The sequence below is a fragment of the Lactuca sativa genome, chromosome 4, assembly GCF_002870075.4.
Source record: "Lactuca sativa cultivar Salinas chromosome 4, Lsat_Salinas_v11, whole genome shotgun sequence".
Taxonomy (NCBI): Eukaryota; Viridiplantae; Streptophyta; class Magnoliopsida; order Asterales; family Asteraceae; genus Lactuca; species Lactuca sativa.
In genome coordinates, this window is record NC_056626.2 from 242,911,705 (window position 1) to 242,939,482 (window position 27,778).

General features: G+C 34.4%; 1 protein-coding gene across 1 annotated transcript in view; it reads left to right on the forward strand.

The window, feature by feature from the left end:
* The window catches only part of LOC111885883 (uncharacterized), a 43,658-nt gene extending 24,129 nt beyond the window's left edge, over positions 1–19,529 (forward strand). Inside the window, exon 2 of the mRNA XM_023882122.2 lies at positions 19,308–19,529. Coding sequence (XP_023737890.2) covers positions 19,308–19,529 — 222 coding nt within the window. The remainder of the gene's footprint in view (positions 1–19,307) is intronic.
* Positions 19,530–27,778: the final 8,249 nt, after the last annotated feature.

The following is a 27,778-nucleotide window of genomic DNA, read 5'->3' on the forward strand; positions in this document are numbered from 1 at the left end:
GAGACCTCTAAAATGCAGCAGACAGTGGCAGTTAATGCTGTCACCGCACTGGTTCCAGCCACACCACATGCTCCAGCCTCAGCTGCTCCAAATGCTCCCAGACCTTATTCCGGTAATCTTCCCAAGTGCAACAAGTGCGGTTTCCATCACAATGGAGAATGCAAGGAGTTGCAGTGCACCAATTGTAACCGAAGGGGACACACGGCGAAGTACTGCAGGACCTACCCTCCCCAGAACCAACAACAGGGAAACAGCAACAACAACGACAATCGCAACAACAACAACGTCACCACCGGCAGCAACAATGCAGGACCTAGCCACACCTGCTATGGGTGTGGAAGGACTAGGCATTTTCGCCGAGACTGTCCTAAAAACAACAATCCAGGAAACGGAGGAACAGGAAGGATGTTGACCATGGGTCAGGGAGAGGCGATTCAGGACCCCGCTGTTGTTACCGGTACGTTTCCGCTAAACCACACTTATGCATGCATCCTATTTGACACCAGAGCAGAGCGAAGTTTCGTAAGCAATAAGTTTAAACACTTATTAAAACAATAGGCCCAGAAGCTAAATGAAACCTTTACGGTGGAAATGGCCAATGGGAAAACCGAATCCACCGGGGAAATCTACATTGGATGTACCCTAACCCTCAATCAACACGTCTTTCGAATAGACTTAATGCCTGTATCAATTAGGAGTTTCGATGTGATTATTGGCATGGACTGGTTAAGCCCCCATCATGCTGAAATTATGTGTCACGAGAAGGTCGTTCGCCTTCGCCTCCCCAATCACGAAACCCTAGTAATTTACGGGGACAAACCTAGCATAAACCTTCGCCTCATCTCGTGCATCAAGGCACGAAAACATCTACGAAAGAACAACTTGGCGTTCCTGGCTCACATAGTGGATAAAAGCAAGGAAGAGGTTAACGTTCAAGACATTCCCATAGCATGTGAGTTCTCAGACGTGTTTCCTGAAGATCTTCCAGGAGTACCCACAGAGAGACAAGTGGAGTTCCGAATTGACCTTGTTCCAGGAGCAACTCCTCTCACTAAATCACCCTATCGGCTAGCTCCTGCTAAAATGCAGGAATTGTCCAGCCAACTCAGTGAACTCTTGGACAAGGGATTCATCCGCCCTAGTTACTCGCCATGGGGAGCTCCAATCCTCTTTGTCAAAAAGAAGGACGGATCTTTTAGAATGTGCATCGATTACAGAGAGTTAAATAAACTCACTGTTAAAAATCGCTACCCACTCCCACAAATCGATGATTTATTTGACCAACTTCAAGGAGCTAGTTATTTTTCTAAAATAGATCTACGGTCCGGATACCACCAACTCAAAGTCCGAGAAGAGGATATTCAAAAAACTGCTTTCCGAACTCGCTACGGACATTATGAATTTGTCGTAATGCCCTTCGGTCTAACAAATGCCCCTGCCGCATTTATGGATCTGATGAACCGGATCTGTCGACCATTCCTCGACAACTTTGTCATCGTCTTCATTGACGATATTCTCGTCTATTCCCGAAGCGAAGAAGAGCATGGCCAACATCTCCGACAAATCCTAGAAACTCTATGATCGGAAAAGCTATACGCAAAACTCTCCAAGTGTGAGTACTGGCTCCGGAGTGTGAACTTCCTAGGTCATGCAGTTATCCAAGATGGAATTCATGTGGATCCTTCTAAGGTCAAAGCTGTTGAAGGATGGGCAATCCCGACAACACCCACGGAAATCCGTCAATTCTTGGGTCTAGCAGGCTACTATAGGAGATTCATTCAAAACTTCTCTAAGATCGCCAAACCACTTACCTCGCTTACACAAAAGGGCGTACCATTCAAATGGATGGACAAACAAGAAGTCGCATTCCGAACCCTGAAACAAGCTCTCTGTAGTGCCCCGGTACTATCACTACCGGAGGGAACAGAAGATTTCGTGGTCTACTGTGACGCGTCAAATCAGGGCTTAGGTTGCGCTCTCATGCAGCGTGGAAGGGTGATAGCTTACGCATCCCGCCAACTAAAGACGCACGAAGTAAATTATACGACCGATGACCTAGAATTGGGAGCTGTGGTCTTTGCCCTAAAAATTTGGAGGCATTACCTTTACGGTACAAAGTGCACCATCTTCACGGACCACAAGAGTTTCCAGCACATCTTGAACCAGAAGCAGTTGAACATGAGGCAACGAAGATGTGTTGAATTACTAAACGATTACGAGTGTGAGATCAAGTACCACCCAGGCAAGGCCAACGTGGTAGCTGACGCATTAAGTTGGAAGGAGTACTCTAATCGTCGTACGAAAACTCTCTCAATAACCATTCAATCTCACCTAGCCACCCAAATTACAGTAGCCCAGTCAGAGGCCATGAAGATGGAAAATAGAGCAAGCGAAGCATTGTGCGGAATGGAGAAGAACCTAGAAGCAAAGGAGACTGGAGTATACTATTTCATGAACCGTATTTGGGTCCCTAAACTCGGAGGATTTAGGGAGGTAGTAATGAAGGAAGCCCATAAGACGCGATACTCCGTTCATCCCGGCTCAGACAAGATGTATTTGGATATTAAACAACACTATTGGTGGCCCAACATGAAGGCGGAAATTGCCACCTATGTTAGTAAGTGCCTTACGTGTGCCAAGGTAAAGGTAGAGTACCAGAAGCCCTCAGGGTTATTACAGCAACCGGTAATCCCTGAGTGGAAATGGGAGGGGATTTCTATGGATTTCGTGACCAAGCTACCTAAGACGTCGGATGGACTGGACACCATATGGGTAATAGTCGACCGACTGACGAAATCTGCCCATTTCCTGCCCATAAAGGAATCCTACAAGATGGAAAGATTGACACGTTTATACATTCGAGAAATCGTGAGACTCCATGGAGTACCAGTGTCTATTATCTCGGACAGGGACAGTAGGTTCACTTCACGTTTTTGGCAATCTCTCCAGAAGGCACTGAGAACTCATCTCGACATGAGCATCGCTTATCATCCACAGACGGATGGTCAAAGTGAACGAACCATTCAAACGCTCGAAGACATGCTCCGCGCATGTGTGATAGACTTTGGGAAGTCTTGGGATACCTACTTGCCCTTAGTAGAATTCTCATATAACAACAGTTACCATTCGAGCATCAAGGTCGCTCCTTTCGAAGCACTATACGGGCGTAAGTGTAGATCACCGTTATGTAGGGTCGAGGTAGGTGATACCCAACTAGCAAAAAAACATACATCGGACAAGGCACTAACGGGACCAGAGATCATTCGTGAAACCACGGAAAAGATTGTTCAAATCAGAGCTCGATTACAAGCATCGTGCGACTGACAAAAGAGCTGCGCCGATAAACGGCGAAAGCCCTTAGAATTTCAGGTCGGGGATCGAGTACTGTTGAAAGTCTCACCCTGGAAAGGAGTTATTCGTTTCGGAAAACAGGGAAAGCTGAACCCACGATACATTGGACCTTTCGAGATCGTCGCCCGAATAGGTCCAGTGGCGTATAAACTGCAGCTACCCGCAGAGCTAAACAGTGTACACCCCGTGTTCCATGTCTCTAATCTAAAGAAGTATCTATCAGATGAAACACTCGTCATTCCCCTTGACGAGATTGAAATCAACGAGAATCTCCTGTTCGTTGAAGAACCGGTTGAAATCATGGACAGGGAGGTGAAGCGTACTAAGCAAAGTCGCATCCAGATCGTGAAAGTACGGTGGAACACGAAGCGTGGGCCAGAATTCACGTGGGAACGCGAAGATCAAATGAAGCAAAAGTACCCTCACCTATTTTAGCATTCTCAAATCTAGCTTTCAAACAGAATTTCAGGACGAAATTCCCTCTAACGGGGGGATGATGTCACAACTAGAAATTTTGTGTCTTGTAATCACTACACTCAAGTAAAATGTAGAATCAAAAACTTAAGAGCATGTATGATGCTTACTCTATGACAACAAAACTTCAATCCAATACACTATACAAGTACTACAAATAGTCAACAAGCAATTGGAAACCCTAGAAGTTCTTGTTAGGTCCATTTTGGGCTAGGACTTCCCTATTGGACTCATTGGACCAATGAGCTTCCAATTTGACTATCATGGGCTTAGAACCTTTAAATGGGATCTAATTGGACCCATAATCATTTATTTCAACATTTTGGGCCATATTGGGCCTAGAATGAAATAAATTAAATATTATGAACCATAATAAACCTAAACTAGCCCAACAAAGTATAAAAATCACACTTATATTTTATAGGGCCAACAATCATCAAACCTAAATCTAATATGGGCTTCGGGGCATTAAAGCCCAAAAATCTCTTCTCTCCTCTCCAATCTCGGCCCAAGCACAAAGAAAAGGGAGAGTTGACCTTTGTTGCCACCTCATAATTATTCAAAGGTCTTCCATGCAACTTATCCCATATATCCATGCAAACATCACTTCAAGGTCTCTCTTCTTCTTCCTCTCTCTCACTCTCGGCCGAACACACACACATACACTCACTAAAAATTCCTTTCATCCTCTCTAAGTCTTGAAGAACATCCCCTCACTCTTTCTTCAAAAATTTCGAAATCTAAGGAGCATTCAAGAAAATATCTCTACAAATTCTTCACCTAAGGTAAGATCAAGTTTAGATCTATGATCTAGGTATTTTGTTTTATCAAAATCTTCTTCTAATCCATGTAAAAATCTTGATCACTCTCCTAGAAACTCTCTAAATTCGAGATCTTCCAAGGAAAGGTTGCTTAGGCCGAAAATCACATCATTTTCTTCCATCTTTTCTCCAAAACCGAAACCACACCCAAAGGTGAGCTTTATACCCCCTATTTTTCGGTTTTTATAAGTTTTGTGGGGGAGGGGGGGAATACAAGCAAATGTGTAGATCTATGAGTATATGTATGCTTTGTATGATTTATATGCTTATTTACATGTTTATATGTGATTATGGTGTTGAAACTAGTCAAAAGCTCCTTAAAATCGAGATTTGCATTAGGATGTATGAAACAAGTGTTAAACATATTATTACACACAAATCATTTCTAGAGAAATAACCAACTTGGTTAATATGAACTCATTGGGCTAAAAATCCCATTTGTGGACTCAAAATGTTAAAAATATAAAATTAAAGGGCCCAAAATGACAAAATACAAATTCTGATGGATGAAGTGAGTCAAAACAGTTTCAATAAGGTATTTTCCAGAAACTTACTCTTTGGAAGGATTCAATTGTGAATTTTTAAGCATAATGGGCAAAAAATGAACTTTTCGGCCCAATAAAGCCCAATATGCGAGATTTTAAAATTAGAGGGGATGAAACTGTATTTTTCTGTAAAACATGGGACTACTAGTGCTCCAAGTCCATTTCAAGGGTTAAAAATGCTTTTCATATTTAAAAAGGACCAAAGATGCAAAAATTTTCTATTTTGGGCCAAAAGTGTAAAAACTGCGAAAATGAGGGTTTCAGCCGAGAAAAACTTTATTTGATGGACTAAAACTGTTTTTCAAATAACTTTGAGCTGACAAATAACTTTTCTACAAGTTTTGATGCTAAAGTGTCAAGAAAAATGGTTTGAGGACTAAAATAGAAATTTATTTTATACAAAGGGTTAAATGTGTAAATTATCCAAAAGAAAGGGGCTGCAATAAAGAAACACCCTAATGTTTTAAAATACTAGCATCTCAACTATCGGCAAATTATAATACACCTTCAACACCAAAAATCGTTATCAAACGAATTGATTCGGTCTCGAATCAATAATGAATCTGAAATTACTAACACGACGAAACTTCAATACACACGCGGAAAATTCGGGAAGTCAATACACAGGTGAGAATACACCAGACGTCGATACACCGTCTTTGGGCCCAAAAGTTTCAAATCGTGTTTGTTGGGCCTATCTAGCCCAATGGCATGATCTTTAGGCCCGAAGGAAACTCGCTTACATGGAGTCGGCTCTTATATGACCTAATTTCGTGTAAAAGGACTTTTACAGGCTTTGTGTTGTTTGACCCCAAGGGCCCTCTGGTGCTGCTAGTAAAGTCAAGAATTCACCAAATACGAGTCGGGCTAAGGGCCCTTCGCATTCACGATAGCCTTGAACGACTCACGGAAAATATCGGGGCTTCGCACCCTCTTTTCCTCCTCGGTTGTGGGGCTACATGAAGTCCGGGTGTTTGGATTAAGTGAATAGTGCGAGCGACACCTAAGGGATCATTTGTATGGTTGTAAACTAGTCATTTTCATTAATGTGTGTTTATAACAATTCACAATCCATAATTAATCCAACGTCACCGGGACTCAACGAATACACCTGTCGTAACGAAATAACAAGACATAAATCATTTGATGCAAAGTATTAGGAAAACATCGGGTTTTCCTAGGGTTTTCAATTAATACACCTACGAGTTACATACCGAGTTTTACAAATTGTACTTTCACATTTATAGAAATAAACAAGCATACTTACGGATCTTCACACTTTTTATACTAATTTCTTTTCAAAAAATATCGGATTTTCTGGTGATTTCAAAACAATACAAACCACTGTATTTCAAACATTACTTATGAACTCACCAACATTTCATATGTTGACGTTTTTCAAAATACTTGTATTCTCAGGTAATAGGTAAATCGAAAGGGAAATATGTATTTAGTAACGTCTTGCTGTGGTTTTACTTAGTACCGAACAATTTACTTTTGGACATGTAATATTATGGATCAACGTACTGAATGTAAACGCTACCAATTGTAATATTCCAATGCTTGGTATTGTATGATGCTATGTTTCATGTATATTCATTGTGATGGTATTCAATTTAGTCACAACAGCCCCCGGACGTTTCCGCCATCTGGCTTGGGGGTGTGACAGTGGGTGTTTAGACTATAGGGTGATCTGTTTACAAGAGTCGTACTGGGTTCTATGTGTGTTCACATGACGATGTGATTACTTGTAGGCTTAAGCAGTTCTCCGTCCTGAAGTTCATATTAGAATCCATACATGGTTCACAATCACAATTTCATGTATACGAGTCGTATATAATTAAGATTGAAAAGGTAGTCGAATAACTGATTCTTCTTTAAGCTCACATCCCATCCGGGAAAAGAAGTTAAAGTGGAATCATCAATTCTAAACCTGTAGAACCTTGATCACATATCACTCTTATGCATACATTCCTTAGTGATAGATCAATCGTATGAATCCTTGGATTGAACTTGACGTACTGCACGAGTGGTACTTCGGGGATTTCTTCGGAAAGAAAATAACTAAGAGGTACTCCTGGCATGAGTACTTCGGTGTTCTGATATGACGGTTTCGCTGGAAAAGTGATCTAGAAGAAAGGGATGTACGTATGAAGCTATTTTTGTGACGATCAAATCGAATCGAGTCGTATGATAATGTCGGAATCATACTGCAACTTAAAGACATTAGACTTGAACATAAGATGTTTACAGACAAAACACAACCGTGCAACCATGAACGGAGTTACAGTACTCTCGATTTACCACTAGACTATTGCTGCGAATAAGATATACTACAAAAGACAAGTATACGCAGTACGAGAATCCCTATACAGACAAGATCTCGCAAAAGGTAAGACTCTAATTGCACTAGTCCTGGATAGTTTATAAGTCTGTTACAACAACACGCCTAAGTTACATTAATGAGGGTTCTGGAGTAGGCTCTCCTGCAGCTGTGATCCTGAGAATTTTCCCATCTGCGCCAGGGTTCTTTGCTATAGGGCAATCCTTCTCGACGTGCCCTATCTCACCGCATTGGTGGCATGACTGGCTAGTACTAGCTTTGGTGACAGGATTTCGGTGTTTAGCCAATGTTATGTGGACACGAGTGCCTTCCTCATTACTCCACTTTGAAAATTGCTTCCTAAAGCGTTCGGCGTTATAACTACTCTCGTGTGTAGGGTTAGTCCCGATGAAAGGGACTTGAGTGATGGGTCGTGCCGGTGCTCCACAGCTACTAGCATGGTGCCCTATTTTTAGGCAATTGCAAAACTGCATCTCATGGCAAGCCCCATGATGATGGAAACTACACTTATCACACTTCGGGAGTTTTCCCTCGTATGGCCTGCTCGGTACTGGGATGGCAGGGGTTTCCACTTGTTGCTGTTACATAGCCAGCCTTTGGGATTTCTTGCGTTCCTTCTGGGCTTGACGCTTTCGTTTCTTGTTGTCTGTCTTTCGGCTTTGCGAGCCCGTGATTGTTACTGTTTGTTGGTTCCCCGGTTTGGTACTACCATCTAAACTCTCGACTCCTTTTTGAGTCTTGTTTGTGTTGCCTGAGTTGATGTGTGTAAGGAAAGTTGTCACAGCAGCTGCTACTGCAGCTTGTAATGTAGCGGTGTCGATATGGAGGATGGGGGTTTCGTTGTTCGGTTGATCGTTTCCTGATGACGACATGATTCTGTAACACGAAAGATAAGGATTTGTGAGCGATTCTGGTTGACCCTTAATGTACTGAGATTGTTCATGTAAAGAGTACGGGTATGTTCTCGAAAGTTTGACCTACATCCCTATGATGCAGGCCTAGTAATGAGTAGAAGTAAGTTCGTAGAATGGTCTCAAGACGTTTGTCGTTCAAGCCAAGGTATCGTGGGTTGGTGAATAACAGGATCCAACCACTGAAAGAGACTTGGAAATGTCTCCGGAGCTAAATTACTATAGTCCAATGACTTGACTAAAACATGATTCAGATAGACTCCAATGAAAGTATGACAAAAGTACTTGAATGAAGAATGACACAGAAGTTAGCCGGCTGTCAATATCTTGGATATTCACGACGTAAAGATTCGGGAAAATGACCTTGTAAAGGTCTTACATCATATCCATAGAAGATAGTTCCTGACAGCATAAGGACCTAACTCAAAGTACTTACAGTACAAGATAATTTCATAGAAAATGCCACATCAGGCAACGACAGAAAATGATTACTTTCTAACAAGGGAAGCAAAGTAAAGAGTCTACTACTGACGACGGTCACCCCTCTGGTGAACTCTCAGTTCAGCCAGTTGACGTTACATGTCAAGTAGGTGCCTTTCGTACACCCTATGGTGTACTCGGAGCTCTATGACTTCGGCTCGAGTTTCAGATAGTGTATGCAGCAGGGTTTCATGGTTTCTCTCTGATCTCTCGTGAGCATCTTCTAAACGAATGGTGCAGAGGGTATGCATTCTCGCATCGGCGACAACTTCGTTAATCTGATGTAGGGCTGTCCTGCCTTGAATCTCATCTCGGCCACTCTGCGGACCAAGATTGGCAAGACTCTATCTGCTGAGCCCCCATTGTTCAAGTCGCAAAAGCTTTGGTCGCCATTAAATGGCATGGGCTGATCTTGTCCTTGGCTCCATGTTTCCAAGCATTCTACTCACTCAGGTTCGGGCCATGAAAAGTCATACGAGGGTTAGGAATTGGAAAGGGAGCTACTCGGGGTAGGTTCTCAACCTCTGGTTCAGAGTTAGAATCATATGAAAAGTCTTCATCATGGTGATCATTCAAGGGGATAGGATGATCATTCTCTGGTTCTTCTCCAAACCAACCAGCTATGACTTCGTTCGGAAGATACTGGTTGCCGTGGGGATGGAGTCCAGCTATGTTTTCTATGCGAGAATTTAGGGTAAGAGAATAATTATTAGATGAACTATCTAGACAATTATTTAGAAAACCTTCATTAGTTACATCGCTATTTGTGAAGTGCATACCGGCTATGTGTAATCTAAACAGGATAGACCTTCGAATAAGTGACCTTAACTCCGTATTCACACAGAATAGGGGTGATGTAAAATTTCCACAGATTCTAAGTCTATAACATCCTAATTACATATAGCCTTAGTGTATCCACTTAGCAACTATCAAATTAGTAATGAAGATCCCGTTTTAGTTTTCAAGTATAAAGTACTTATAGTAGCACCAAATACTCCTATAGTATTTTAATTTTAAGGTTATGTTCTATTGTTCTCATTGTGGTAGGGTTGGTAAGATTTTAGCATTGTTGCAACCACACAATTAAACTTAGGCACATGCTAGTCAACCCTCGGATAATATAGGTGATCAGGCTATATCTTCCCAGTTTTGACCATATGTCTCTAAGCCCACTTGTGTTGCCCAACAATCATAATTATTTTGTACTGTCCTAGTGACACTGATTTTAGTATGAATGCAGGCACGTATACTTTATTAAATATTTTATTATTTAAAGTATAAACTCTTGGTCAGAGTATTTTTAATCCCTTATGTATTTATAGTTAGTATATCTTTTATGGGTTGATATACTTAATTCACTATAAACAATGCTCTGATACCAATCTGTCACACCCCAAAACCAAGAACGGCGGAAATGTTCTGGGGCGGAGGACGTCATGTACAGTATCACAACAATGAAAAGTAGTAAACAAGCAACAACATCATCCATTGCATTAATAATAGAATTATTATACAAGTATGTTCTATCAAATTTTGATAAACACTAAAGCATAAATCAAAATGAAAGATGAGTCTTGAACAAGCTCCATCTTCCTTTCTCCTTGCATCGGTACCTGTCTATGATGACCTGAGGATACAAGTAATTTTGAAAGCGAGTATCAGCTTTGAAGCTGGTAAGATCATAAGTATTTTAGTGTCTTAATTTGTATGTAAGTATTTGTATGTAAGAATTTGTATAAGAACTGTAAGTATGAAGATGTTTGTAAAACAACTGTAAACGTTTGAAAAACCCTAGAAATCCCTATGATTCCTACTATTATAACAGGGAGTCTTCTACCAAGACTTAACTGATTCTCTATGCAGTCTTCTACCAAGACTTAACTTTTCCATATGTTCGTCTCTTGTAAAAGTGTGTAATTTTCCCAAGTGTAACTATTATTAACAAAATATAGTTTTTACATCTATAGTTTAAGTGAAAGGATCACTAAATATATGTACAGGGAAAATTAATGTAGTACTAAAACGTAGCGCTATAAGAACTACTGCTGTACTAATTACCTTAAACCGGATTTATATTAAGGCATTATGTGATAAATTGCACCATACTATAGACTGGTAACAACGACAACGTATACTCAAAAATAAGGTATGACGTTTGGCACCCACAGACCTGCAGGTCCCGTTGTAGCTAGCAGCAAGGTGTAGGATAGTCAATCCAGTATAGATCTATACGCAAACTCACGCTCTCCCTTCAAGAGACTCTGGCTACAACCCGGGTCATGACAATTAAGGCATGATCCCATACAGTGGATCACAATCTTTTTAACGTATTAATGTAAGTGTAATGTACGGGAATGTTCTACGTGTGCTAGCTGTAATGTGTGTTCTCTCTCTATCTAGCAAGTATGGTAATGTAATGTAATGTTCTAGAAAGTATTGACTCATGAATGAACTGACTCATTGTATGATATCGCGTTCTATTAATTGTTCTAGTATCTTCCTAAACTACCCATATGGTAGTTTACTAGTAATCTAACTGGTACGTATGGACATGGATGTATACTCTTGCTACCCAAGGGCATGGGATGAACTGGAAGGACCTTTTATGACTATATATGTACACATGATATATATAACTAATATTTAAACGACCTTTGGACGAGTACCCGATATCCCACCAGACCACATCTCAAGCGCGAAAAGGAAATAGGCTGGATAGTCTTCCTAAGTCTTTTAAACATTTCTTATATAAATATACATATAGAGGCATGCAATTTATAATATAAAAGCATAAATAAGTTTTGTAAAACATTTGAACATAAATATTATCTTAAGAAAAGATCGACTTGATGTCAATCTATAAAACAGTTTGAAGGCATGGGTTTGATAAAACAGTTTAGTATAAAGAAACATTTGTTTGAAACACAATTGTAAATAAGTTTGAAATATGATATACAGAGTAAAATGTACAATGTAATAAGGAGTTTAAAACATATAAAATGTTTATAAAAATCATTTGAAGGAAACTGTTTGGTAAAACGGCTAATGAGTAGCCAAATCTTTTGAATGTTGTATATTAATCACATGTGATTGATGAAATAACTAGCATAATTCTACTTATTAATCACATGTGATTGATATAATAACTAGCATGATTCTATTTGTATCCCCCCCATAAAAAAATTTAAAAATAGTTTAAAACATTAGTTAAGGGATATGAACTCACCTGCAGTAAGTGACTGGAATTGAACGGACTGTTATCGTAAGGAAGGATTGGGCAAGTGCTTGGTGTCAATTGAAGACTTTAGTGCATCCACTCTCCTAATTGGAATTCAACTAATGAACCAATTTGGTTCAGTTTTCTATTTATAGTCCTGGGATTTTTGGCAGAAATTATTTCTATTCTCGGAATGAACTCTAATATACTAGAGTATTGGAATAACAGTGTTGCACAAAACCCTAGTGCATCCACTCTCCTAATATCTCCTTAAGTGTAATATCCTGAAAACTGCCAAACTTATACTCGAAATTTGAGTTTTCACTGTAACTGTTCTACTTCTATTGGCTTCAAATGGTTTGTTCAGAATGGAAATTTCGGGTTGTCACAATTTTCTACTTATTGTATGAATAACCTAGGGAAGTTTTTGTTCCATGTACTATTGGATTAATTTAAATAAGTTTGGTCGAACTCCCTCATGTCATCAAGAGTGATGTCCTAGGTATTGCAGGGATATTCGAGGGGAGACCTTGTGAACACATGCATTTAAATGTGCTATAGGTAGGTAAATTGACATTGTGCCTTTAGGGAATGACATATAAGTTCCAAGTCCCTCATGTTATCGAGATTGGCTTCTTAGATATTTAAGGAATAACATAGGTGATGTAATCCTCATCCTAGCTTATGTAAAAGCATTAGATGTAATCGCTTTGACTTATGAGTCCAAAATAAAGGTAGCAGGTACTTTAATTGCATGACCAGCAGCAACTGGTGCTTTGTGGTAATGGCAGCCAATGATTGGTTCTTGTGAGATGTATATGATGAAAACTATATGACACAAATAAGTTTCTAAACTTTGCTAGTTAGATACACAACCAATAGAAGCAAATATCATATGAGTATAGACTAGAAAGAAGAAACATGTAAATCTAAACACTCATTGACCATGAAAAGTATCTAAAGTATAGAAATGTTTTGAAAGCATAAATAATTACATTAAAAAGAAGGAAATTATCACATCTTTATAAGTTGTACTTCTGGAGGTAACCCTCGATGAAAAATCTCCCTCTCCTCACATCTGGCCGAACCTTTTTTATCCCGAGGAGCTTGGTCTTTAAATTTGTCTTTTTTATTCTCCCAGATGTAGCCACTCAACTTTCCCAACTTTAATTGGCGCTCGATTTCCCACTTCTGTACACTATAATTTGTAGATTCATGATCGTAGTTTGAGTGATACTCACAATACTTTGTGTTATATCTTAAATGGAATTCTTCTTTTGGTTGGTTCTTCTCTTTATTAATGGCCAGTATTTTTTAATATTCTTGAGGGGATTCATATTTGTTGAAAGGGTGGAATTTGTGTCTGAACGTATGGTTTTTGTTGCGATGGTGGTCAAGTGCTCTTACTCCTATTTTCTATTCTAGACTTTTCAACTATATCTTCCTCATGCCTTAAGTACATGCTTACTCTTTGTCACACCCCTAAACCAGAACGGCGGAATCGTTCGAGGGCGGATGACTTTATGTAGTATCGTAACAGTTGAGTAAATAGTAAAGAAAGCAAACACAACCATCATAAATATAATTTAAAATTTTACATTGTTGATTGTATTACATGTTTCAAAAGAAATTACATTATGATGATATAATAAGTTTGAAATTGATGCCTTAGCGTCCCTTCGCCAAAAGTTGTTGTTTACCTGTATTACTGAGTCCCTGAGAAATACAAGTAGTTTTGAAAAAGTGTCAACAGTTAAGTTGGTGAGTTCATAACCGTTTTTGTATAAGAAATGTATGCCTTTTTGTATAAAGTAAATAAGCTTATATCTAAAAAATTCAACATTTTCGATAATGAATAGTAGTTTTAAAAGTTCCCAAAAACTGGAATGCATAAGTATTTTCCATACCTAAAATAGTGTAAGTAGATTTATATATGTATATATAATCACTTAGGCGTTTGTTAGCCCCGTAAATCAAATGTTTTAATACTTCATGTGAGTTTTATAATCGTACTATGACCCAGACTACATGTCACAACGTTCTTTAGGCGTTGGAATGATATGACGTTTGTCACCCCTGACATGCCGGTCCAACTGTAGCTAACAGTTTAGGTGCGGGATTGTCAATCTCGTATAGATCTATACACAAATATCACATTCTCTCTATAGGAGATTATGGTTTATAACATAGGACTTCAAATTCATACTTGAAAGTACGTGAAGTAAATGTCTCACAAATGTTAGTATCAAATAGATTTACATATGAAAATTCCATTTTTCTTGTAAATGTAAGTATTTCCTTTCCATAGTGTTTATAGAGTGTAAAATATCATGAATATCTCGTAAACTATACATATTATAGTTTCTCGAAAGTGTGTTTCGTTTGAATTATAAAGCTTAGTGTATTACCAACTTTGCATGTAAAGTATAACATTTGTAATAACATTATTTTACTTATTTAACATTTATACACAAAATGTAGGTAAATCATTAGAAACTGTATGTAACGATTTGCATTTTTTCATAAGTTTTTCTTGCGTCTCACTTGTATTCCCCCCCCCCCCCCCCCCCTAAAATATAGTAAAAACGTTAAATATAAGGGTATGAACTCATCTGGTAAGTGTGATGATTTGAAGAAAACGAGATTTTTCACGGGCAGCACTTCGACCGGAAAGTGGAAAATTTCTCGGGAGTTTCGGACCTTCTTCGTAGCTTGGATATGTAACTGAGGCGTCGGGATAGTTTCAGGAGGCTCGAGCGTGAGAAAATAGGAGAAATGTTGTGAATTAGCAATAGAAGTCGGAAGCCTCTCACCCTTTTATATAGGGGTGGAACTGGCCCACGTACGTTGGGCGTACTTCATGCATGACGCCATCTTCGGACTCCAGACTTCGCATGGGACTGGCTATAGGGTAGCGGGGGACGTGGTCGATCTGAAGCTCTACATTGAGTACGCTGGGCGTACTCTCGTACGCCAGGCGTACTCCCCCTCGGTTTGTGTGTCCCAAACTTCTAAAATCCATAACTCTCACATAATAGCTCTGTATTTGACGTTTTTTATATCCCCATGTAGGTGAGATTATACTCTATAACTTTCGTTCCGACTCCGTCGGATGGTTTCGATTTTATTATTATTATATTTTTAGTAGGGCGGGATAGGAAAAGACAGCTAAAAATTCATAACTTCTTCATCCGATGTCCTTTTCGTCTGTCTTTTACCATTGTATTACTAGTTATGAGATCTTCGATTCTCGTTTAGGTTCTGTCAGATAAATATCGCTCGATCTTTATGTCAAGTTTTTAGTTGTCTACCGCTACTCTGAAACATAGAAAAATCATAACTTCATCATACGAAGTCAGATTTGGATGTTCTTTTTATGTACGTTCACGGTTTGATGATATCTATGACATTCATTTAGATACCTAATGCTAAAAAGTATTTTATTGAAACGTCGCGTTTTACGCTTAACAATGTTTTACCGATTTTGTTGTGGAATCTTAGATTAGTCATAACTTCTTCGTTATAACTCGGATTTTTGTGTTCTTTATATTTTTTAAAACCTTGTCACAATATCTATTACTTTATGCAACTCAATTGAGACCTTTTATCATTTTATTTTTGACACTGTTTTTATTATCTCAAAAGTAGATTACAAATCCTTGACTTTTAGGTCATTACATTAACTTGAAATATCGGGTTGTCACACTCTTTCCATCAATTCTCTAGGTGTCTTCGGCGGTTTCGCTACCAACATTCAGAATAAAGGACCATCTTTGATTCTATAAGTAAAAGCCACCACAATCATGCTCCTATTCCTGCCAGGGGCTTCTAGCATGACTTTGTTAAACCAGTCCTTCTCCCAAGTTGGGAAACGATAGGGTATGATTGTAATAGGACTCCCCAAATCTAAGAGCCATGTTCGCTTTTGTGGTTTTGTGTTTAGGTCCCACGGATGGCGCCGATGATGATTACATAGATTCACGAGATAGTTGAATCAAGGAAACATGCCATGATCTTGGCTTTGACCTTCGCTCAATCTTGACTCTGGTGAAACCTGAAACACTCTTGGGTGGAGATCCGAGATGACACTCTAATAATAAAGTCAGTTTTTAACGAGAGAGAACGATCGAAGCTCAAAAGAGTAGATGCATACATCTAAGCACAATTCAGTCGTCTTGGAAACACTTGATTTTATTAAAACATATAAATGTTTATTTCCACTTGGTTTTGAAACAAATGTAACTAGAACTATGTTCATGGGATATTATCTAGTCAATGAATTGTCATGGTTTTAATCTAAGTTCAAAGCGTCGTCATCGGTCTGATATTTTTGGGCTTCTAGGGTTTTGTGTATTAATATAAATAGGACCCCTCAAGTGGCATTTGTCACACACCTCGTAATCGAAACCTTCTATTGATGTTGGAACAAACGATAATTGTGTTAAATCGTGGGTTCTAAGATGGAAGTTACAACCATTGGAATTCATAAAAATCTTTAAGGAAATAAATCAATATGTGTAGCTACTAATTAAGAATCAAAAATCTTTATGTAGGTTTTAATTTTATGTCTCTTCTTTTAATTCTTCTGATAACATGACAGTCTTCTTATACCTTTCTTACAATCATATTTGATCAAGAATATTCAATCTGATTTATGGACGAAACTTGGTAATTAAGTAATAGTAATTGCATTTAATATCTTCAATGACTTACCAATTTGGGACTAACCCACTTTGATAGAGGAATTGTCCCTTAGATTGGAGAACCCTGGTTCGCTCGTTGACGACTTCTAGTAATTTAGTGATACTAACTTTTACCTACTAAGGAGCCGTTAAAAAAAATAGTGTTTAGTTTGCATTGGTTATAAGGATTGGATATATATAACTGTAAATATTAATTATTAAATCGTTTTTTGATTTGATATTTTGACATTTTAATAAGTATTTCTTAATATTGGTTATCAGATTATTTTATTAGTAAGTCTAAAATATAACAAAACATTACTTGTTGAAAATATATATGATTATAATAATTAAAAATATTTTTAATTTTTGATGACATCAATATATTATGGACAAATATTTCATATGTTACATTGTGTTACGAAAGAAAATAAAAATATAATACTGCTAAAAAAACAATAAAAAATATATTATTATTGGTAACGTTTGATTTTCACTTTATGATGTTATGCAAATAAAGAAAAGCTACATCTACTAAAATTTTAGTTTTTATTAATAGCACCTAACTAAATATAATAGAACCTGATCACGGAAAGAAGCACCAACCAATCAACATATGTCTCTCCGTAGTGATTTAAAAACGTCTGAATGAGTTTGTTGCCAAATATATGTAAATCCCATTAAAAGTTAAGCCGCAACACTCCAAAATTTCACGGGTTTGAGAGGCCGACTCAAGTCGGCTTAATCTTCGACTTAAGATAGTTACTCGGACCCACATACACCCTAACCATTCCTAGTTAAATCCTACTTGCAACTAAGGTCTAAAGTATTGTTTATTTTATATGATTAATAGATATAATAAGAGTAAATCTAATATAATAAAGTACATATGAGTATTATTATTATTTTGATGTAATAAAACTTTTTTAATCAAAACGCCAACAGTATGATATCTTTATTACACTCAACGTTTTTACACTGCAACCTTGTTTTTTCTATCTTACATTTGTTAGGTATTTTATCCGTTTCTTAAATATTTGTATTTGATATATATATATATATATATATATATATATATATATATATATATATATATATATATATATATATATATATATATATATATATAAATGGGTTGAGTTTTTCAACCTGCTAACCCGCCAACTCATTTATTAAACGGGTCATATATGGGTTTCTCAAAAAATTATTTTATTTTTAAATGTATTTATGTATCAAATATTAATATTTAATAAGTATTATATAATATATATATATATATTATTGATTCATAGACCATTTAACTATTTGACACTTTGACTCGTGGTGGATGGTCTAAGGTCGTAGTCGTAAACTATAAGGCTAAGTCCGTAACCATTTTGCCCATTTGCCCTAAATAATAATCTCAAAATTAAATCGTGTATGAGCGCATCTCCCTCTGCCAGACATCCAGTTTCCTGGTCTCCCACTGTCCCACTTTCACCTCTGTTACTCTGTGATCGAAATCAGGTATCGAAATGATGTTGGAGAATTGACTTTGTTTTTTTGGAAGAAAAAAATGGGAATTGTGGCTATTACTTTAGCACTTGAATTATCAATGTTTGTATTAATGTTTAGTTTGAACATGTTTCTATAAATGTTTTTAATTTTCATTTGGATGTTTAAGACTTAAGTGTCTAAAATTCAGTAAAGTTTGCATCAACCCTCAAGAATTTATTCATGTTTAATTGTCAATTTTATTTATGGAATCTGACCCACGAACCCACTAACCTGTGAACCCGTATAAATAAATAGGTTGGCGGGTCATATATGACTTTATCTTCCAAACTCGTGAACCCGTGACCCGCCAACCCATGACATGTATATTTAAATGGGTCGTCTTTGGGTTGGCATATTTTGACCCACCAACCCGTCAACCCGCGACACGCCAACTCGAACACGATACGATTGTTAGACCTATATATATATATATATATATATATATATATATATATATATATATATATATATATATATATATATATATCAAGGTTCTAAAAGCTCATTATGGATTCATCATGACGCACCATGACTCTAAAACTTATACTTGCTATCAAACTTTAACAAAATGTCGTCTTAAGTCATATATGTATAAATGACTATGAATAATAGTAGAAATAAATATGAAATTATTAATTATATACAAAACCATCATCTTAAGTCACGCCTTAAAAACAACGTGACTCGCCACGACTCGAAAAAACTTGAGGCTTGACATTGCCGTGAAGTCACGCCTAACGTGATTTAGAACCTTGATATACATATATATATATATATATATATATATATATATATATATATATAATGAGAGAGAGAGAGAGGAATGTTCCATTGAGAAAAAATGTTGAGAATGCGATAATAAATTTGAGCCACTCATTTCATATATGAATATGACAGTTGGTGGTGGAGATAACAGTTGTAACGGTGTTGGTGTCATTGGAGGTAGTGGTTGCGGTGGCAGGTGTGTGGTGGTGGAAACAGTGGCGAACATGATGGTGGAAGAGGTCATAGATGTGGTGGTGGTGGCGGCGCGGTAGTGTTGTTGGTGGGCGGCGAAGGTGTTGGTAACGATGGCGGTGTTGAAGATGGCAGTGGTGGTGATGGTGGTGTGGTAGGGGTAGTGAGATGGTGCTGGTGGTGGCGGATAAGAATCGAAGTGGTGGATTAATACAGGGTTGACCCTGAGATTTTCGAGGCCTTGTGCAATTTAATAAAACTAGCCCTAAAAAATTCTTAATTCTAGAGTCATGTTAGTTGTTCCCTAAATTATAGAAATGATAGAAAATGTATGTGATTTCACTGTTTCGTAATTTACCCCTCTTGACTCCAACAACCAAGTCATATTCTGCTATTGAGAAACCAAGCCAAACTCTGCAAAACTGAAATAAAAAACAGATTCATAAACAGAAAGATGTGGAGTTAGAAAACCAATCATTAAATTAGAAAAAGATTAACAAAAAGTTATAAACATATTACAAAGTAGCATATTTGGATCTTTAAAGTTTATACAAAATATGTGAATCAGAAACCTATAACTCCATAATTTAAGAAAGTGAGATAGAGAACCAAAAATCCTATTAAATATCATGAACTCATAAATCCTAACCAGAATCATGAACTAAAAAACAAAACTTAGCTTACACAACAAATCATCATGAATTAAAAAAATAAACATAGATTACAAAACAAATCAGTGAATTTACTTTGTTGATCTTTAAATTTTATTAGAAATCGGAAACCAAAACTAGTGATTTTTGAATTATGAAGTTTTGAGAGAAGACAAAGCAGAAGAATAACCTAGCCGAAGGTGATTTTTCAAATTTTTTGTGGTCGTTATGGTGGTGTTGATTTCTTATTTTGAAGGCCGAATAAAGAAAACAAAAACAAAGAAGGTTTCGATTGATATTTTTGAAGTCCGAAACAATCGGGACCAAGAATGTGAATTGTTGACATGAATAAATTAATTTCCACGCTTGTCATCAATTACTCATCGAGAAACTCAAAATGAAATCGAAATTCCCGCTTTCCGTTCAATGCATCTCACAGTTGTTGCATTTTGATTGTCGGTCACTCTTTGATTAACCTAGGAGAATTTAGGCCTAAATGATTATATGAATGTAAGTTGCTATATTGTGGATAAAATATTTGGCCCTTGTAAAAGAATGGGCCATGTTCAAGGGAACTTTGTAAACTCATAGTGTTGGCTCTAGATTAATATATGAATATACTTACATGAATGTGTTATGGCAAAAATAAATGATTTGTTAAGAAGGATTCATTCATTGTCAACCTTTTTTTTCAATTCAACTTATCTCTCTCTCTCTCTCTCTCTATATATATATATATATATATATATATATATATATATATATATATATATATATATATATATATATATATATATATATACTAGGCGAATGCCCGTGCGTTGCGCAGAAACACGTATATAGTTAAAGTCTTTATAAATATATGTTTTTTTAAATATAACAATAACGTTGTTGTTAAATTTGATAGAATAATTCGTATAATAAATTGATATAATATATTGATTATTTGAAATTATATGATAATATATACATCTAATATGACTGCATAATTTCAATCGTTTGAATAACTTCTACCCGCACGTTACACATGAATAAAATTAAATATAATATATGATTTAATGTTATTTATAGTTGTTGTTATTGTTAATTAATTTTTTTTAATTTATTTGTTTAATGTTTTAATTTCTATCATTTTTAATTATTTAAAACATTAAACACTATTTTTTTATTTTAAAGGTAACAATATAGTCATTTATATAGAGTTATTTTTAACTATTATTATTGTAAGTTATTTTAAGCTACTTATTTGAAAACTTTTAACGAGTATAAAAATATCTTTTGGAAATTTATCATTTTTAACTATTTACAAAATATTCTTTGGTTTTTTAAGTGGAAATGAAATTTATATTTAAGTTGATACCGTAATGTTATATTTAAATTAACAATTTAAGTATTTTGCCCCAACTGTTTAAAAGTTGTAGCTTTAAACTGATAATGGTTTACATATAACAACATTTAAATCTAATAAATTAATTATAATATATTAAAACTTAAAGACATAATTTTATAAGTAGAAGTAAAGATGTTATTTTAAAATTGAAATTTAGTTTATTTATGATTACATTTTAGGTTTGATATTTATTTAACCTTATTAACAAACTTATAATAATTATTAGAAAGACACTACAATTTCTCACTTTTAACTATTTACAAAAAAAATTGGGTTGTTTAAGTTAAACTAAAATTTATATTTAAGTTGACCCTGTAATGTTATAATTCAATTAATAATTTAAGTATTTTATACAAATTGTTCCAAAATTGTAATGATAATGGTTACATCCAACAATATATTAAAACTAATAAATTAAGTATAATATGTTAAAAGTTAACAAACATAACTTTATAAATAGAAGTAAGATACTATTCTAATATTGAAATTTAGTTTATATATGATTACACTTTATGTTTGATATTTATTTAACCTTATTAAACAACTTATAATTATTATTAGAAAGAAATTGAAAAGTCATGTGAGTTTCAAATGAATGTGGTGAAAGGAAAAGTGCATGGGAGTTTCAAATGAATGTGATGAAAAGAAAAATGCTTCCTTTATAAGTATATAATAACTAGGTGAATCCCCGCGCGTTGCGCGAGAATAAAATTATATAGTTAAAATAATAACTTTTACCAAATTATTATTTAATGATTCTACTTTGAAAGAAAATGCTAGTAGTAAAGCAAACACATAGGTAACATATTAGTTTTATTAAACATTGTAGTTTTATTTTTAAGTCATGGTGATATATACAATTATTTGATAATTTTATAAACCATTTAAAAATTGTGTAAATTATATATCAAATGAAAGATAACATAACGGGTAACACGAATAAACAAAAATATGAACTGCAATTTTTAGTAACATAAAAATAGGAAAACATTTATTATAACATTTGTATTTAAATATATATATATATATATATATATATATATATATATATATATATATCTATATATATATATATATATATATATATATATATATATATACAAAGAATAATAAAAAATATGAAAAATAAACACTATAACTTTTAATACAATAAAAACTCTAAAATATCTATTATAGCATTTATATTAACTATTCATATTTAAATCACAAATCTCTTCAAATATATTAATGTTTTTAATGAGCAAAACTTTACAACCTTATAAAAGAAAGGAAAAAAAAGTTATTCGTGATTACAAATTAATAATCATAAGTTAAAAACTCTTGAGTTGTAACTAATAAATATCCATAATTTAGAAAACTATTGAGTTGTAGCGTGGGTTTCAAATGAATGCGGTACTTGGAAATGTATATTTATTATTATTATTATTATTATTATTATTATTATTATTATTATTATTATTATAAATAATTGGCTTTGATGCATCATTTTAATCCCTTCAATTATAAAACATAAAAATATTTAGTAATAAATTTATAACATACATAGGTGCATATACATGTTAAACAAATCACATATAACATATACATATATATATATATATATATATATATATATATATATATATATATGTATATTCGTAAATGTCATATGTAATTATTGTCGTAGTAATATTGATAAATTACTTTCATATGAATAACAAATCATGATAAGTCTATCATAATTACATATCAAATGTTCAAACATTATGTTATCTTTTAAATATGTTGTGTAGGATAACCCAACAAAAAAATAATAGAAAATAAACATAATCAAAATAGAAAAAACTACAATCAAATAAATAAGAGCACTGGGTGGTTGAATATATAAATAAAGATGTTACATAAGCATACATTTAAATGAAAAGAAAAAACTAACATTCGTCAACTTTGCTCAAACAAAAAGCTTATATCCATTTTATGAATCTTCTTTCTTCATTTAACACCATTCAACCATAAAAAATTCATGACAATTCTTCACTAACCTACAATCAAAATATTTTTCTTGAAAAAGAAGAATCAGAAAGATATTCCAAGAAAAACATTGATGTTTGGAGAGTCACATTCAAGATTGAGTAATACACACAAATGACATATAAAGATTAAATGAGAAACTGAATATAAAGAAAGAATTGAAAAACTTCATTTGTTTTGTTGAATGAAAAAATCATATTACAATTACCATCGATGCGACATAACTCATTTCTTCAAATCATCATATTTGGATCGTGAATGCTTCAACTATATGAAAACTTTTGAATCACAATATTTTCAAATCCTTCTTACATGTAAGATTTTATATAACACAAAAGACACAAAAGATTGACCTTTTTATAGTAAACTTTTCACAAAATGTTAATTAAACATAATATAAGTTATAAAACTTTTGAATGTTAAATCATAATTAAAAAAACTTTTGAGTTGCATTAGTTAAAAAAGGAGGTTTCAAATGAATGTGGTTTGATGAAGTTAAAAAAGAGGGTTTCAAATGCATGAGATTCAAGAAAAAATGCTAGCTTTATATATATATATATATATATATATATATATATATATATATATATATATATATATATATATATATATATATATATATGTGGGTGTGTGTGTTTAAATTCATTTTTATATTAAATACGTTCTTATTTAAGTTTTTCTCAAATTATTTAAAAAATCATCACATTTTCATTGGTTTGTTAGATATCGAATTCATGTGTGACCATCATAAATTATTAAAGTCTCGTAATTGTCTTATAGAACATATAATTAAAGTTTCTTGGTTGTCTTATACGATTCATATTAAATAATTCGAGTTAGTGTATTAGTATTTATATCACTTAGTCTTAAAACTTAACATTTTTAAATTTAGACAAAACCGCACAAATGGTCCATGTGGTTAGCTCAAAATTGCCACTTTAGTCCAAAAATGTTTGGACTAGCACTAGAGGTCCAAACTTTTCATTTTGTTGCGAGTTTGGTCCGTTTTAAAAATAAAAGAAGTTAAAATGACATTTTTGCCCTTGTTATTTGTTTTTTTATTTTCTTTTTATTTCCTCTTTTACATTTTAATTAATAAAATACAATTAAGTCTCTCTCTCTCTCTCTCTCTCTCTCTCTAACCTTCCCAACACTTTTCTTTTCATCTTTGAAAATCTGAAAACTTAAATTTGCAATTTGAAAAATAAATCTTCATCTTCTCCCAACGGAAGCTACCACCAAAAACCTTAGCTCCGGTGAAATAGGATCATGTTCTCAAATCACCGCCCTTCTCTCCCTCTCTTCCAGATCCTCCAACCCTTCTTTCCTTTTCTTCCAAATCCATAAATCCTGTAAACCCACCTTTCTGATGCGCCGTAGATCTGCAAACACACTTCTAGGAGGTGATGACGAGGGAAGTAGTGGAGACAAGGAGGTGAGAAACGCCACAGGCGTAAAGAAATTCATTGATGCCGGTGAGGACACTGGTGACGGCCGCTATGGAGAACAACCTAGTAAAATATGATGTCGCCCTTCGTCTTCATACAACCAAGCTGCAACAGATCAAATCGGAGAAGGACGGGTTCGGTGGTTGTTCATATCTGAAACCTTCACCCCAAACGACCACAGCTTTTTTGACTTTGTCTAGCGTCGTCGTCACTGTCGTTGCTGGAGATCTCACTGATGATAGCGATGTTCCAGATCTGTGACGAAGGGAGGCGGCTACGAAGGACGGGGTTAGGGTTTCCAGATCTACAAATGATTGTTGAAGGCTCGACGGTAAAGGTGTTTGAAAACTCATGTGTGTCCCGGTAGGGGTAATAAGGAGATGAAGTTGATGTTATAAGAATAAAGGTGGAGGTTACAGGTGGTGTTTGGCGGAGGTGCTGCTTTGGGGGTGTTTGCAGAACTTCACCGTCGACTGCTTTGTAGTTGTTGGCAGTCAAGCAAAAAAACAAATGAGAGAGAGAGAGAGAAAGAGATTGGTTTTTATTTTTATTTTTATTTTTATTTTTTATTTTTTAAAATCTAAATATCAGAAAAACAAATAAGAAAAAGAAAAAGTCATATTAACAGGGGCAAATCTGTCATTTTGAAAAAAATCAAAATAAATTGGACCAAACAAGCAACAAAATGAAAACTTTGGACCTTTGGTGCTAGTCCAAACATTTTTGGACCAAAGTGGCAATTTTAAGCAAACCACAAGGACCATTTGTGCAGTTTAGTCTTAAATTTATTATTTCTAGGGTTGTCAAATATATGTCTCAGATAACCAACCAACATGTTACCAATCGAACCAAGAAAATTAGTTACTAATATGTTTGGTAGACAACATATTTGATTGGTAGTAGTATCGTACCAATTCAGTAAACTTCGTGCGATAATGATATTAAATTATAAATAACACGACATTACCGTACCAACCATTATATATATATATATATATATATATATATATATATATATATATAGACACACACACGAAATCATATTTCCAACTGTCAATTGTGTTTACTGTTTACAATTCTAAAAACATGATATTAACCATTGGGTGTAGTCAACAGTTATTACCACATTAAATTAAAAAACTGAAAAATTACTTCAAAGTTAATAAAATTATTTAGCAACTAAAATAGTTACTTTACTAATTTATATTACTAGACAGTAAAATTGTCTCATGTATTTGATGGTTATTAACTATTACAATTGAAAATTAGAAAGAAGTTTGTTATACCATTATTAATTTGTATCAACCAAACTTATTGATAGCCAACCATGTTGATACCGAGTACTTGGTATTGTAGCCAAAAGATTGTACCAATTATAGTTGGTATGGTATATAGTTTGATTAAAAATAAATTAGTATCATACCATTTTCAACCCTGATTATTTGTATCATGTAATTTAGAATATACATTGTTACTTATCGAGTTATACTATAATATATTAGTTTAAATATTTTGTAAAAAATCTAATTATTTATAGAAAAGAATTAAGAACCCATGTTATTCCTTACATTAAAAGTTTTTAATTAAATGTTTTATAATTTTTATTTTTAATTTTTTCTTTTCATATTGCCATAAATAAACTAGAAAAAATGTAACCCTAATTAGAACAAGATTAGCCCTAGCTATCCATATTGGTAGTTTATGTATGGCTTCGGGCCTAACAATCCTCATGTTAATCCAAACATTTATCTTGTTTATATCATGTGTCAGATTTCTTTATTTTGCTCGTGCGAGTTGGATATCCATTCGCATAGTTAATTCTCGAGTGGCATTTAACAATCCATTTTGCCTTTAGTATATTTCAAACTCTAGATACCACGAACGCTCGCTTCTTTCTATCATTTTTCACTAAAGGGACTTTCCTCCGACGAACATCTATCAAGTCCAAGCAATGTTTGAACTTGTTTATAGGAAACAACGTTTTAAACATATCAGTCGAGTTCAAAAGTTAAAATCCCAAAATAAAGTAATTTGTTTTAAAGAGAAAAGTAGTATCAAAATCAAAATCATAACATTGTTCAAGTCTTTACCACACTATATGTAACCTTTCTAAAATGTTATACTACCTTCTAAGCTCTTCTAAGTATTCAATATGAGCATAATACAAAAGTAAGTTAGGTAATGAAAATGCCTAGTGAGAATATATGAGGTTGATTCATTTTGAGTAACTAATGATAGAAATCATTACACTTAAATCAAACCTCCAAAATGAATATAAAACCAACAAAATACCATAACTATTAGTAAACTAAAGTGTAGAATGTTAACAACTCCAATAACCAAAATAAAAAGGGTGTATATTTTAGTTCAAGGATGTAATATTTATAAACCAAAACCAAAGAGTTTGATAAATCATAATTCAAACCAAAGATGTGACAACCTAAACTTCCATATCTAGGGCTTAATAACCCACATTCTATAACAAAAGGAATTAGCATTCCAAAATCTAAATCATATGGTTTAGTAACCCATGATTCCTAAAAAAAGATTATTAATCCATAATCCAAAGGGTATATAAACTCATGATCTCAAGTAAAGGATATGATCTTTAAATAAACCAACCATAAGGTGTAATAACTCTTGATGTCAAAAACAATATTCTATCTTTCAATAAACCAAATAAATAAGGAGTAATAACTCATAATATCAAACAAAATGTTTAATTTATCAATAAATGGAAGTATAAGGAATAATAGATCATAATCTCAAATAAATGGTTTAACTTTTAATTAAACATTTAAACAAAATCATAAGCAATATTAACTTATAATCTCAAAATAAATGGTTAAACTTTTAAATAAACTAATCCATATAATTAAACGACTCGTGATTAGTATCCACAAAGTATCACCTTCAACTTTTATCCAAATCATAAAAAAAAGACTCAATAGGTTAAAATGGG